At 51.6% G+C, this 12,492-nt stretch overlaps 1 protein-coding gene across 1 annotated transcript in view; it reads left to right on the top strand.

Annotated features, from left to right (window-relative positions):
- Positions 1-9,242, top strand: part of LOC132586440 (neuroglobin-like) — a 45,359-nt gene extending 36,117 nt beyond the window's left edge. Inside the window, exons 5-7 of the mRNA XM_060258524.1 lie at positions 4,119-4,239; positions 5,540-5,620; positions 9,120-9,242. Of these exons, the coding sequence (XP_060114507.1) occupies positions 4,119-4,239; positions 5,540-5,620; positions 9,120-9,242 (325 nt within the window). The remainder of the gene's footprint in view (positions 1-4,118; positions 4,240-5,539; positions 5,621-9,119) is intronic.
- The last annotated feature ends 3,250 nt before the right edge of the window (positions 9,243-12,492 follow it).

The following is a 12,492-nucleotide window of genomic DNA, read 5'->3' as shown; positions in this document are numbered from 1 at the left end:
AGGGAATAATGGGGAATTGATCCATGGGTATCTGGGGGTTCTGGGGGGGGGCTATCTTTTGAGGTAGAGACACCAATTTTTCAGAGTAGCATCTAGTGCCTCTCCCCAAAATAACCCCCAAGTTTCAAAAGGATTGGACCGGGGGGGGGGTCCAATTCTATGAGCCCCAAAAGAAGGTGCCTCTATCCTTCATTATTTCCTGTGGAAGGAAGGCATTTAAAAAGGTGTGCTGTCCCTTTAAATGCGATGGTCAGAACTCCCTTTGGAGTTCAATGATGCTTGTCACACCTTTGCTCCTGGCTCCGCCCCCAATGTCTCCTGGCTCCACCCCCACATCGGGGAGAGGGGGGTGGCTTGGCTTTGTTGAGGGCAGCTTGATGATGGGAGAGGACAAGGTGGCAGCGGTCAGGAGCCAGAGTCAGGCGTTGGGAGGGGGTGCCCAATGGTGCCCCCTAGACCAGGTGGCGCCCTAGGCGACTGCCGACTTTGTCTACTCCCACGCACCGGCCCGGTCTGAAATACCAGAATTGATTGCAGCCAAGAACTGTCAGGAGGTCTGAGGATGCAGCGTTCCCACCCCCACCCCCCGCTCGCTTCCATCTCCTTAACCTGTTTCCTAGGACTACGTGACTCCGAGATTCTCTGCTTTCTATGCCTTACGGGAAACAATAGCCTTGATTTCCTGAAATTGGATGGAAGCAGGAAAAGATTACCAAAGATCCCTTCCCTGTGGATTTAAGATAAGTTCTAAGAACTAGGCTTTATGTTATTTTTTTCCCCTTCTTTCCATTTTTAGACCCACCCTTTAGCACTCAGCTTTGCCAGTGGAGAAATGTTGTCTTGCTCCAACTCTATGCTGCAAAAGACAAGAGCCAGCGTCCAGGAGCACATAAGAACATAAGAGAAGCCATGTTGGATCAGGCCAGTGGCCCATCCAGTCCAACACTCTGTCACACAATGGCCAAAACCCAGAGGCCATCAGAAGGTCCACAAGAGGGGCCAGAACTTCAGAAGCCCCCCTGCTGTGGCCCCCGCAAGCATCAAGAATAAGAACATTAGAGAAGCCATGGTGGATCAGGCCAGTGGCCCATTCAGTCCAGCACTCTGTTTCACACTGTGGCCAAAACTCAGGGGCCATCAGGAGGTCCATCAGTGGGATCAGGACACTAGAAGCCCTCCCACTGTTGCCCCCCCCCCCCAAGCACCAAGAATACAAAACATCACTGCCCCAGACATAAGAACACAAGAGAAGCCATGTTGGATCAGGCCAATGGCACCTCCAGTCCAAGACTCTGTCACACAGTGGCCAAAACCCAGGTTCCATCAGGAGGCCCAACAGCAGGGCCAGAACTCCAGAACCCTTCCTTCTGCGGCCCACCAAGCACCAAGAAGACGGAACATCACTGCCCTAGACAGGAGAACATAAGAGAAGCCATGTTGGATCAGACCAGTGGCCCATCCAGTCCAACGCTCTGGGTCACACAGTAGCCAAAAAAAACCAACAAGCGCCATCAGGAGGTCCATCAGTAGGGCACCTTAAAGACTAACAAAAGCTGTGGCATGGGAGGAACTTTTGGGAGTCACTGAAGAACTGCCCTGTGACTTACGAAAGCTCGTTCCCTGCCACAACTTTTGTTAGTCTTCAAGGCTTCCTTCGGAGGAGGTAAGCAGAGCTAGATGGCCATCTGACAGCAAAGCTGGTCCTGTGAGACAGATCATGAGACGGAGGCCAGGAAGGGTCACACCAGTGCTTGGTTCTCATGGCTCCTTCTTACCCCCCCCCCCGGGGGGGCGGAATGCTGATTGCCACTTTGGGATTGAGAAGACGGTTGCTGGCTTTGGATGAAAACCTTTTTATTAGAATTCCATGGAAGAACTGAGGCTGCTAGGAAAACTGGTTTACATGGAAGTCTAAATTGAGCACTCAAGAGCTGAGAAGAGAAAGGTCCCACGGTCAGGCCTTGAATTCAGCAGGCGCTCATAGGAGAGTAGCTCCTGAACCTTTCTGAGGGCTCCCCCTCCTCCTCCCCGCCTATCTTGTCCATTGAATAGGAGGTGCAGCTGCATAACAATCCCTGGATTAGGAGAGCGGGCAGCCAGCCAGTCCCCAGGGGCTTTGCCACACCCCCAGCAGCCCTCATCAACCTCTGGAGAAGCCCACACCACCATTTCTCCACTTAGAATCCTAGAGTTGGAAGGGAACTCCAGGGTCATCTAGTCCAACCCGCCCCCTGCACAATGCAGGACACTCAAAAACACCTCCCCCTAAATTCGCAGGATCTTCATTGCTGTCAGGTGGCCATCTAGCCTCTGCTTAAAAACCTCCAAGGAAGGAGAGCCCACCTTCCTCCCGAGGAAGCCTGTTCCACTGAGGAATCGCTCTAACGGTGAGGAAGTTCTTCCTCACGTTGAGCCAGAAACTCTTTTGATTTCATTTCAACCCATTGGTTCTGGTCTGACCTTCTGGGACCACAGAAAACAATTCCACACCACACCACTTCTTATGTGATTTTGGGCAGAAGGGGGCTTGCTGGCCTTTTGATGGGAGAGAGCGGCCCAGGAGAGCCCCAGGCCAGCGAGGCCTGCTTGGGCTGGCTGGATCTCTAGCCAGCCCAAGCAAGATTCGCTCACCCAGGGCTCTCCTTTCTTGCATCGGGTTGCTGGTGGCAGGGGAGGGGAGGGGGACAGCATATGCTAATGAGTACCATGGTGTTTTCCCTCTCAAATTGATAAAGCATCTGAGAAACCACCATAGAGTTTTCCAAGAAGCTCCTAGAGCGGCGGAGCATGATGTCACTACAAGTGACCCCCACATGGCCCGGGAACTTGGCAGCCCGACAATAGCGGGAGATCTCAAGGTGCCACCTGGAGGTTGGCAGCCCTAGCCCCAAGGTCCTTTCCCTCCCAAATCCTGCCCGACCAGGGCTCCACCCACAAAACCGCCAAGGGTTCCCCCAGCTGGGTCTGGCAACCATATTAGATCTTGATGCCAGGGCTTTTTATTAGGCCAGTCAAGGGTTGCCAAGCCCAAATCAAGAAATATCTGGGGGCTTTTGGGGTGGAGCCAGGAGACTTTGGGGGTGGAGCCAAGAGACTTTGGGGGTGGAGCCAAGATCAAGGCTGTGACAAGCATCATTGAACTCCAAAGGGAGTTCTGGCCATCACATTTAAAGGGACCGCACACCTTTTGAAATCCCTTTCTTCCACAGGAAATAATGATAGGGGTACCTTCTTTGGGGGCTCATAGAATCAGACCCCCTGGTCCAATCTTTTTGAATCTTGGGGGGTGTTTTGGGGAGAGGTGGTGGATGCTATGCTGAAAATTCGGTGCCTCTAACTCAAAAAACAGCCCTCCCAGAGTCCCAGATACTCGCAGATCAATTCTCCATTATTTCCTATGGGAATAAGTCTCCAGAGGGAATAAGAGAGTTCCCAAAAACATTTCCCTCCCCTCCCCCCACCCCGCTTTCCGATGACCCTGAAGCGGGGGGAGGGCCTCCATATCAGGAGATCCCCTGCCCCCACCTGGGGATTGGCAACCCTATAGGCCACACACCCCTGATGCAGCCAAGCGTCCTGGCGCTTACAGGGCTCTTCTTACAGGGCCTCCTGTAAGCTCTTGGAGGATTGGCTACATCAGGGGGTGTGGCCTAATATGCAAAGGAGCTCCTGCTACAAAGAAAAGCCTCTTGGGACAAGCAGGTGTGTTCTCCGGCTGGGCAGGTGGCATTGCTCCAAAATCTCTCCCCAAGCAAGACTCTCCGAATATGCAAACCTTCCCCCCACCTTGGCTAATTGAGAGGGCCTTGCTAAAAGCTTCTTGCTTGCCCTCCCCTCGTCTAAATCGAACCATCATTGCTGGCAGGGCTTACTTTGTAGCAGGAGCTTCTTTGCCTATTAGGCCACACCTCCCTGACGTAGCCAATCCTCCAAGAGCTTACAGTAGGTCCGGTACAAAGAGCCCTGTATGCTCTTGGAGGATTGGTTACATCGGGGAGGTGTGGCCTAATAGGCAAAGTAGCTCCTGCTACAAAGTGAGCCCTGATATATTTGCGGGTTCCGGTCTCAGCTGCCTCCTCTTGTCTCTCTCATCTTCTGCCCCGTCTCTCCATCGCCAGGGTGATGTCCTTCATCGAGAAGAGCGTGGGGCGGCTGGACCAGACGGACAAACTGGAGCATCTGGCCTTTGAGCTGGGGAGGAGCCACTGCCGGTACCAAGCGCCCCCCAAGTACTATGAGGTGAGGAGGGCACGGGTGGGCACCTCCAGAGCTGGCATCTCAGGATAGCAGAACCATCTAGGGCAGCGGTGTCGAACTCATTTCTTATAAGGGCCGAATCTGACATAAATGAGACCTTGAGGGGCTGGGCCATGTGTGTACCTGTTTAAGATTAGGTAGCAGAGAGATAAATTTTATAAAGAGCACAGACAAACACAAATATATTTTTTAAAAAACTTAAAACATGCTTAAAACATTAGCGTTCATTGGTCTTAAGGATGCTTTCTTTGTATTTCTCCCATGGGATCCAAGGAACTGGGCAAAGGAAGCTGCGGCTCTTTCCTTCCTTCCCCAGGGGACTGGGGGGGGGAGCCTCAGCCGATAGAAGGAAGAGAGGTTTGACTCAGTAGCTCTGCTGTGCGATTGAGAGAGCCTGGCAAAGCAAGTTCTGCCTCCCCCCCACAAGGGGGGAGCCTCAGCCCATGGAGAAAATAGAGATTTTGCTCTGTAGCTCCTGAGCAATTGAGCAAGCCTTGCAAGGCAAGTTGTTGTGCAGAAGGAAGCAAGAGAGAGGGGCAAAGAAGCAGGCGACAGCCAGTTGCTCAGGGGCCTGATAGGAGCCCTCTGGGGGCCTGATTCGACCCCCAAACTGCATGTTTCTTCCTCCTCCTCTTCCTTTTCCTCCTTCTCCTTCTTCCTCTTCTCCTCCTCATTCTTCTTCTTCTCCTTCTTCTCCTCCTCCTTCTTCTTCTCTTTCTTCTTCTTCTTCTTCTTCTTCTCCTCCTCCTCCTTCTCCTCCTACTTCTTCTCTTTCTCCTTTTCTTTCTCCTCCTCTTCCTTTTCCTCCTTCTCCTTCTTCCTCTTCTCCTCCTCATTCTTCTTCTTCTCCTTCTTCTCCTCCTCCTTCTTCTTCTCTTTCTTCTTCTTCTTCTTCTTCTTCTTCTCCTCCTCCTCCTTCTCCTCCTACTTCTTCTCTTTCTCCTTTTCTTTCTCCTCCTCTTCCTTTTCCTCCTTCTCCTTCTTCCTCTTCTTCTCCTCATTCTTCTTCTTCTCCTTCTTCTCCTCCTCCTTCTTCTTCTCTTTCTTCTTCTTCTTCTTCTTCTCCTCCTCCTCCTTCTTCTCCTCCTACTTCTTCTCTTTCTCCTTTTCTTCCTCCTCCTCTTCCTTCTCCTCCTTTTTCTTCTTCCTCTTCTCCTCGTTCTCCTCCTCCTCCTCCTTCTACTTTTTCTCCTCTTCCCTTTCTTCTCATCCTTCTCCTTCTTCTCCTTCTCCTTCTTCTCATCCCTGGACAAATTACTACCTGATTTGCTTGATTTTTCAGTACATCGGGGTGCAGTTCATCCAAGCTGTCCGGCCCATTCTGAAAGAGGATTGGACCCCGGAGGTTGAGGAAGCCTGGGAGGTAAGGAAACCAGTGTTGCCACCCCTGGGGTGGGAGATTCCTGGAGATTTGGGGTGTGCGGAGCCGGGGGGGGCAGAGTTCGGAAAGGGGAAAGAGGTCAGCTGGGTATAATGTCATAGAGTCCACTCTCCAAAGCAGTCATTTTCTGCAAGGGAACTGATCTCTGTCATTTGGAAGTCAATTATAAGAACATAAGAGAAGCCATGTTGGATCAGGCCAGTGGCCCATCCAGTCCAACAAGGGTGGCCAGACCGTCCCGGTCTCCCGGGAAAGTCCCGGTTCTGGCCCCCAATTCCCGGCTCCCGGGCTGGCTATACTGGGACCATTAGAGGTCCCGGTTTAGCCAGCCAGAGAGCTGGTGGGCCGCGCGCGCGGGCGGTGAAGGCGGCGAGTGAGGGAGGGAGCGTCCCTGCGCGTGCACAGGGCAATTGTGGCGGGCTCCGGTAGGAGGGTGGCACCCGCACAGGACACATATCAAATGAAAGAGGGGCACAGGGCTATCAGAAACAGCCGGCGGAGGGAAATGATGTCATTTGGAGGAAATGATGTCACAGGAAGTGATGTCACTTCCTGCTTCTGGCAGGTGGCACGGGGGAAATGATGTCACCGGAAGTGATGTCACTTCCTGTTTCCGGCGGTGGCATGGCGTCACCGGAAGTTACGTCGCCGGGAGGGCCGTCACTTCCTGTTTCCGGCGGCGCGCGCGCACTCACATCATTCCCCCCTCAAGGTGTCCCTGGCTGGCCTCCAGCTATTATGGCCACCCTAAGTCCAACACTCTGTGTCACAGAAGAACATAAGAGAAGCCCTGTTGGATCAGGCCAATGGCCCATCCAGTCCAACACTCTGTGTCACAGAAGAACATAAGAGAAGCCCTGTTGGATCAGGCCAGTGGCCCATAAAGTCCAACACTCTGTGTCACAGAAGAACATAAGAGAAGCCATGTTGGATCAGGCCAATGGCCCCTCCAGTCCAACACTCTGGGTCACAGAAGAACATAAGAGAAGCCCTGTTGGATCAGGCCAGTGGCCCCTCCAGTCCAACACTCTGTGTCACAGAAGAACATAAGAGAAGCCCTGTTGGATCATGCCAGGGGCCCCTCCAGTCCAACACTCTGTGTCACATAAGAACATAAGAGAAGCCCTGTTGGATCAGGCCAGTGGCCCCTCCAGTCCAACACTCTGTGTCACATAAGAACATAAGAGAAGCCCTGTTGGATCAGGCCAGTGGCCCCTCCAGTCCAACACTCTGTGTCACAGAAGAAAATAAGAGAAGCCCTGTTGGATCAGGCCAGTGGCCTCTCCAGTCCAACACTCTGTGTCACATAAGAACATAAGAGAAGCCCTGTTGGATCAGGCCAGTGGCCCCTCCAGTCCAACACTCTGTGTCACATAAGAACATAAGAGAAGCCCTGTTGGATCAGGCCAACAGCCCATCCAGTCCAACACTCTGTGTCACATAAGAACATAAGAGAAGCCCTGTTGGATCAGGCCAGGGGCTCCTCCAGTCCAACACTCTGTGCCACATAAGAACATAAGAGAAGCCCTGTTGGATCAGGCCAGTGGCCGCTCCAGTCCAACACTCTGTGTCACAGAAGAACATAAGAGAAGCCCTGTTGGATCAGGCCAGTGGCCCCTCCAGTCCAACACTCTGTGTCACATAAGAACATAAGAGAAGCCCTGTTGGATCAGGCCAATGGCCCCTCCAGTCCAACACTCTGTGTCACATAAGAACATAAGAGAAGCCATGTTAGATCAGGCCAATGGCCCATCCAGTCCAACACTCTGTGTCACATAAGAACATAAGAGAAGCCCTGTTGGATCAGGCCAATGGCCCATCCAGTCCAACACTCTGTGTCTCAGAAGAACATAAGAGAAGCCATGTTGGATCAGGCCAATGGCCCATCCAGTCCAACTCTCTGTGTCACAGAAGAACATAAGAGAAGCCATGTTGAATCAGGCCAATGGCCCATCCAGTCCAACACTCTGTGTCACAGAAGAACATAAGAGAAGCCATGTTGGATCAGGCCAACAGCCCATCCAGTCCAACACTCTGTATCACACAGTGGCCAGTAATTATACACACACACACACACACACACTGTGGCTAATAGCCACTGATGGACCTCTGCTCCATATTTTTATCTAACTCCCTCTTGAAGCTGGCTATGCCTGTAGCCGCCACCACCTCCTGTGGCAGTGAATTCCACATGTTAATCACCCTTTGGGTGAAGAAGTACCTCCTTTTATCCGTTCTGACCCGACTGCTCAGCAATTTCACTGAATGCCCACGAGTTCTTGTATTGTGAGAAAGGGAGAAAAGTACTTCTTTCTCTACCTTCTCCATCCCATGCATAATCTTGTAAACCTCTATCATGTCACCCCGCAGTCGACGTTTCTCCTAGCTAAAGAGCCCCAAGCGTTTTCCAGGAGATCCCCAGGTTCTACCTGGAGCTGGCAACCTCAACAGTTGACGCTTTGGTCAAACTCCTGGTCCTCCCTGGAAGCTGGCAAGCCTCTGGGAGTAGAAAAAAGTTCTATTGCGGAGCAGAACTTTGTAAAAAAGATAGTGTTTGGGAGGGGAAAATACCTGGATTTCTGTTACACTTTTCTAGACTCACAACAATACTGTGAGATAGGTTAATTCTAATTAAGAATTCTAATTAAGAGCTCCATGACACAGAGTGATAAAGCTGCAGTACTGCAGTCCAAACTCTCTGCTCACGACTTGGGTTCAATCCCAACGGAAGCTGGGTTCAGGTAGCTGGCTCAAGGTTGACTCAGCCTTCCATCCTTCCAAGGTCGGTAAAACGAGTACCCAGCTTGCTGGCGGGAAAGTGTAGATGACTGGGGAAGGCAAGGGCAAACCACCCTGTCGAAAAGTCTGCCGTGAAAACGTAGTGATGCGATGTCACCCCAGAGTCAGAAATGACTGGTGCTTGCACAGGGGACTACCTTTAATTATTGGGGAGGAACGGTGGCTCAGTAGTAGAGCATCTGCTTGGTAAGCAGAAGGTCCCAAGTTCAATCCTCAGCATCTCCAACTAAAAAGGGTCCAGGCTAGTAGGCGTGAAAAACCTCAGCTTGAGACCCTGGAGAGCCACTGCCAGTCTGAGTAGACAATACTGACTTTGATGGACCAAAGAGGTTCTGATTCAGTAGAAGGCGGCTTCATATGTATGTTCCTTCCTTCCTGATGGTGACTCAGGGCTAGAGAATCTGCTTGGTAAGCAGAAGGTTCCAGGTTCAATCCCCGGCATCTCCAACTAAAAAGGTTCGAGGCAAGTAGGCATAAAAAACCTCAGCGTGAGACCCTGGAGAGCCGTTGCTGGCCTGAGTAGACAAGACTGACTTTGATGGACCAAAGAGGGTCTGATTCAGTAGAAGGCAGCTTCATAGGTTCATTTATGTTCAACCCCCCCCCCTTTTGGGGGGGGGTTCACACAGCTGAGGTGATCCAGTTTACAAGAGCTTACCCTTTCTTTTTTTCTCCCCGCCAGAATCTCTTCCAATATCTGGCAGCCACGATGAGAAGGGGGTTTTACACCGAAGAAAAGGTAAAGGCCGGCCAGTCTCTTCTCTCCAGGAACGCCAGGGTCGAATCCACCCCAGACAGGATCTAGGGGTGGCAGTCTACTCTCCGGGTGCCCTGAAGCTGTTCCTTCCAGACCCCCTAATTCTCTCCCTGGCCACCCGGCCTGCCATAAATTAGTTTCTGCCACCAACTGTGACTGGTATCTGACTCCAGCGATGAAGATTGCAAGATGTGGCATCCGTGTGGCGGAAGGAGTGCCGTGGGAGCAGGGAACCGTTGCCAATAGTACCAGAACCCTTCCTGGGCAGATTTAATTTTTAACTGGAGACCTTATTTGAAGAGTGGGTGGGGGTGAGACCTTCGCTAAAGGTGGCTCGACCTTCCAGCAGACTGACCAAAGCAGCAGCGCCTCCTGCTGGTCATTTAGCACAGCGATGCTCTTCAGCGCACTTCAGTACTGTGCGACGGACTCCAACGGGTTTTGACGGACGCAGCAAAGACTGAGCTGGTGGCCCGGGCAGGCGACAGAGAGGCCGTGATGGTCTTAGCAGCAGAGAGGAGAGGGAGGCGGAAGGCCCTTTCCCTGCCCACATCTCCTCCAGCCGTTCTTGGCATGCAAAGCGCCGTCTGATTTGAACTGAAACTGGAGCACAGCGGAGGATGAAGTAGTGCTTGCTTTATCTTGTGCAGGAGTTCAGAATTGCTACTAATTCTGCTCTCATCCGCAGCTTCAACCCTTGGCTCTGGACTTCCAGCCTCTAACCCAGGGGTGTCAAACATGAAGTTGAGGGGCCAAATCAGGCCCTCGGAGGGCTCCTATCAGGCCCCCAAGCAACTGGCTGTCCTCTGCTTCCTTCTCTCTATATCTTGTTTCCTTCTGCATCACAGCTTGCTTTGCAAGGCTTGCTCTTTGGAGAGCCAGTTTGGTGTCGTGGTTAAGTGTGCGGGCTCTTATCTGGGAGAACCGGGTTTGATTCCCCACTCCTCCACTTGCACCAGCTAGCATGGCCTTGGGTCAGCCATAGCTCTCTTATCTGGAAGAACCGGGTTTGATTCCCCACTCCTCCGCTTGCACCTGCTGGAATGGCCTTGGGTCAGCCATAGCTCTGGCAGAGGTTGTCCTTGAAAGGGCAGCTGCTGGGAGAGCCCTCTCCAGCTGCACCCACCTCACAGGGGGAGGAAGGGAAAGGAGATTGTGAGCCGCTCTGAGACTCTTCGGAGAGGAGGGTGGGATATAAATCCCATATCTTCTTCTTCTATTGCACAGGAGCTACAGAGCAAAGCCTCTATTTTCTCCATTGGCTGAGGCTCCTCCCTTGAGGGGGAGGCAGAACTTGCTTTGCCAGGCTCTCTCAGTTGCACAGCAGAGCTACTGAGCCAAGCCTCTCTTCCTTCTATTGGCTGAGGCTCCCCCCAGTCCCCTGGGGAAGGAAGGAAAGAGCCAGCGCTTCCTTTGCCCTGTTCCCTGGATCCCATGGGAGAAATACAAAGAAAGCCTCTTCAAGACCAATGAGTGTTAACATTTTAAGCATGTTTTAAGTTTTTTTAAAATATATATTTGTGTTTGTGTTCTTTATAAAATTTATATCTCTGCTACCTAATCTTCAATAGGTGCACACATGGCCCGGCCCGACAAGGCCTCATTTATGTCAGATCCGGCCCTTATAACCAACGAGGTCGAAACCCCTGCTCAAACCTCTTCCCTTCCGTGTCTTCACTGCTCTTAAGAGTCTGCCTTCCTCTGCCAGGCCGTGTGACACCTTTTCACGACACCCCTGGTGTAGGGTTGCCAATCCCCAGGTGAGGGCAGGGGATCCCCGGGTTTGGAGGCCCTCCCCCCGCTTCAGGGTCGTCAGAAAGCAGAAGAAGGGGGGGAAATGTCTGCTGGGAACCCTGTTATTCCCTATGGAGATTTATTCCCATAGAAAATCATGGAGAATTGATCCGCGAGTATCTGGCGGGGGCTGTTTTTTGGGGTAGAAGCACCAAATTTTCAGTATAGCATCTAGTGCCTCTCCCCAAAATACCCCCAAAGTTTCAAAACGATTGGACCAATGAGCCCCAAAAGAAGGTGCCCCTATTCTTCATTATTTCCTATTAAGAAGAGTGCCCCTATTCTTCATTAAGCTGCCCCTAAAGAAGGTGCCCCTATCCTTCATTATTTCCTCTGGAAGGAAGGCATTTTAAAAGGTGTGCCGTCCCTTTAAATGTGATGGCCAGAACGCCCTTTGGAGTTCAATGACGCTTGTCACAGCCTTGATCTTGGCTCCACCCCCAAAGTCTCCTGGCTCCACCCCCAAAGTCCCCAGATATTTCTTGAATCGGACTTGGCAACCTTACCCTGGTGGCTCTTGCAAGGTTTCGATGGCTTTCTTGGATTTTACAGCTTGGGTCTTGCCTCACTGAAGTGCGCAAACATCTTCTTATGCTTTCGGTTTTCATTGGCCGCCGGACGGATGTTTCTGGATTGGCATGATTTCAGTTTTGATTGGCTGGATTTTTAAAAGCCAGAATGCTTTTTGTGCCTTTTATGTTTCTAAATCGCCTCAAGCTAATCTGGGGTTGGAGCCAGGAGCATAAGTGAACTCTGAAGGGAGTTCCGGCCATCACATTTAATGGGATCACACTCATTTTAAATGCCTTCCCGTCATTGGAGATAATGGAGGATGGGGTACCTTTTGGGGGGGCTCATAGAATTGGACCCCCTGGTCCAATCTTTTTGAAATTTGGAGGGTGTTTTGAGGAGAGGCACCAGATGCTATGCTGAAAATCTGGTGCCTCTGCCTCAAAAATCAGCCCCCTCAGAGCCCCAGATACCCACAGATTGACTCTCCATTATACTCTAAGGGGACCAGTCTCCATAGGGTATAATAAGAACATAAGAGAAGCCATGTTGGATCAGGCCAATGGCCCATCCAGTTCAACACTCTGTGTCACAGAAGAACATAAGAGAAGCCATGTTGGATCAGGCCAGTGACCCATCCAGACCAACACTCTGTGTCACATAAGAACATAAGAGAAGCCATGTTGGATCAGGCCAATGGCCCATCCAGTTCAACACTCTGTCACAGAAGAACATAAGAGAAGCCATGTTGGATCAGGCCAATGACCCATCCAGACCAACACTCTGTGTCACATAAGAACATAAGAGAAGCCATGTTGGATCAGGCCAATGACCCATTCAGCCCAACACTCTGTGTCACAGAAGAACATAAGAGAAGCCATGTTGGATCAGGCCAATGGCCCATCCAGTCCAACACTCTGTGTCACAGAAGAACATAAGAGAAGCCCTGTTGGATCAGGCCAATGGCCCATCCAGCCCAACACTCTGTGTCACA

Source organism: Heteronotia binoei, chromosome 17 (assembly GCF_032191835.1).
Source record: "Heteronotia binoei isolate CCM8104 ecotype False Entrance Well chromosome 17, APGP_CSIRO_Hbin_v1, whole genome shotgun sequence".
NCBI lineage: Eukaryota > Metazoa > Chordata > Lepidosauria > Squamata > Gekkonidae > Heteronotia > Heteronotia binoei.
Note: the sequence above shows the minus strand (reverse complement) of the source record. Positions and strands in the feature narration are given on the sequence as shown.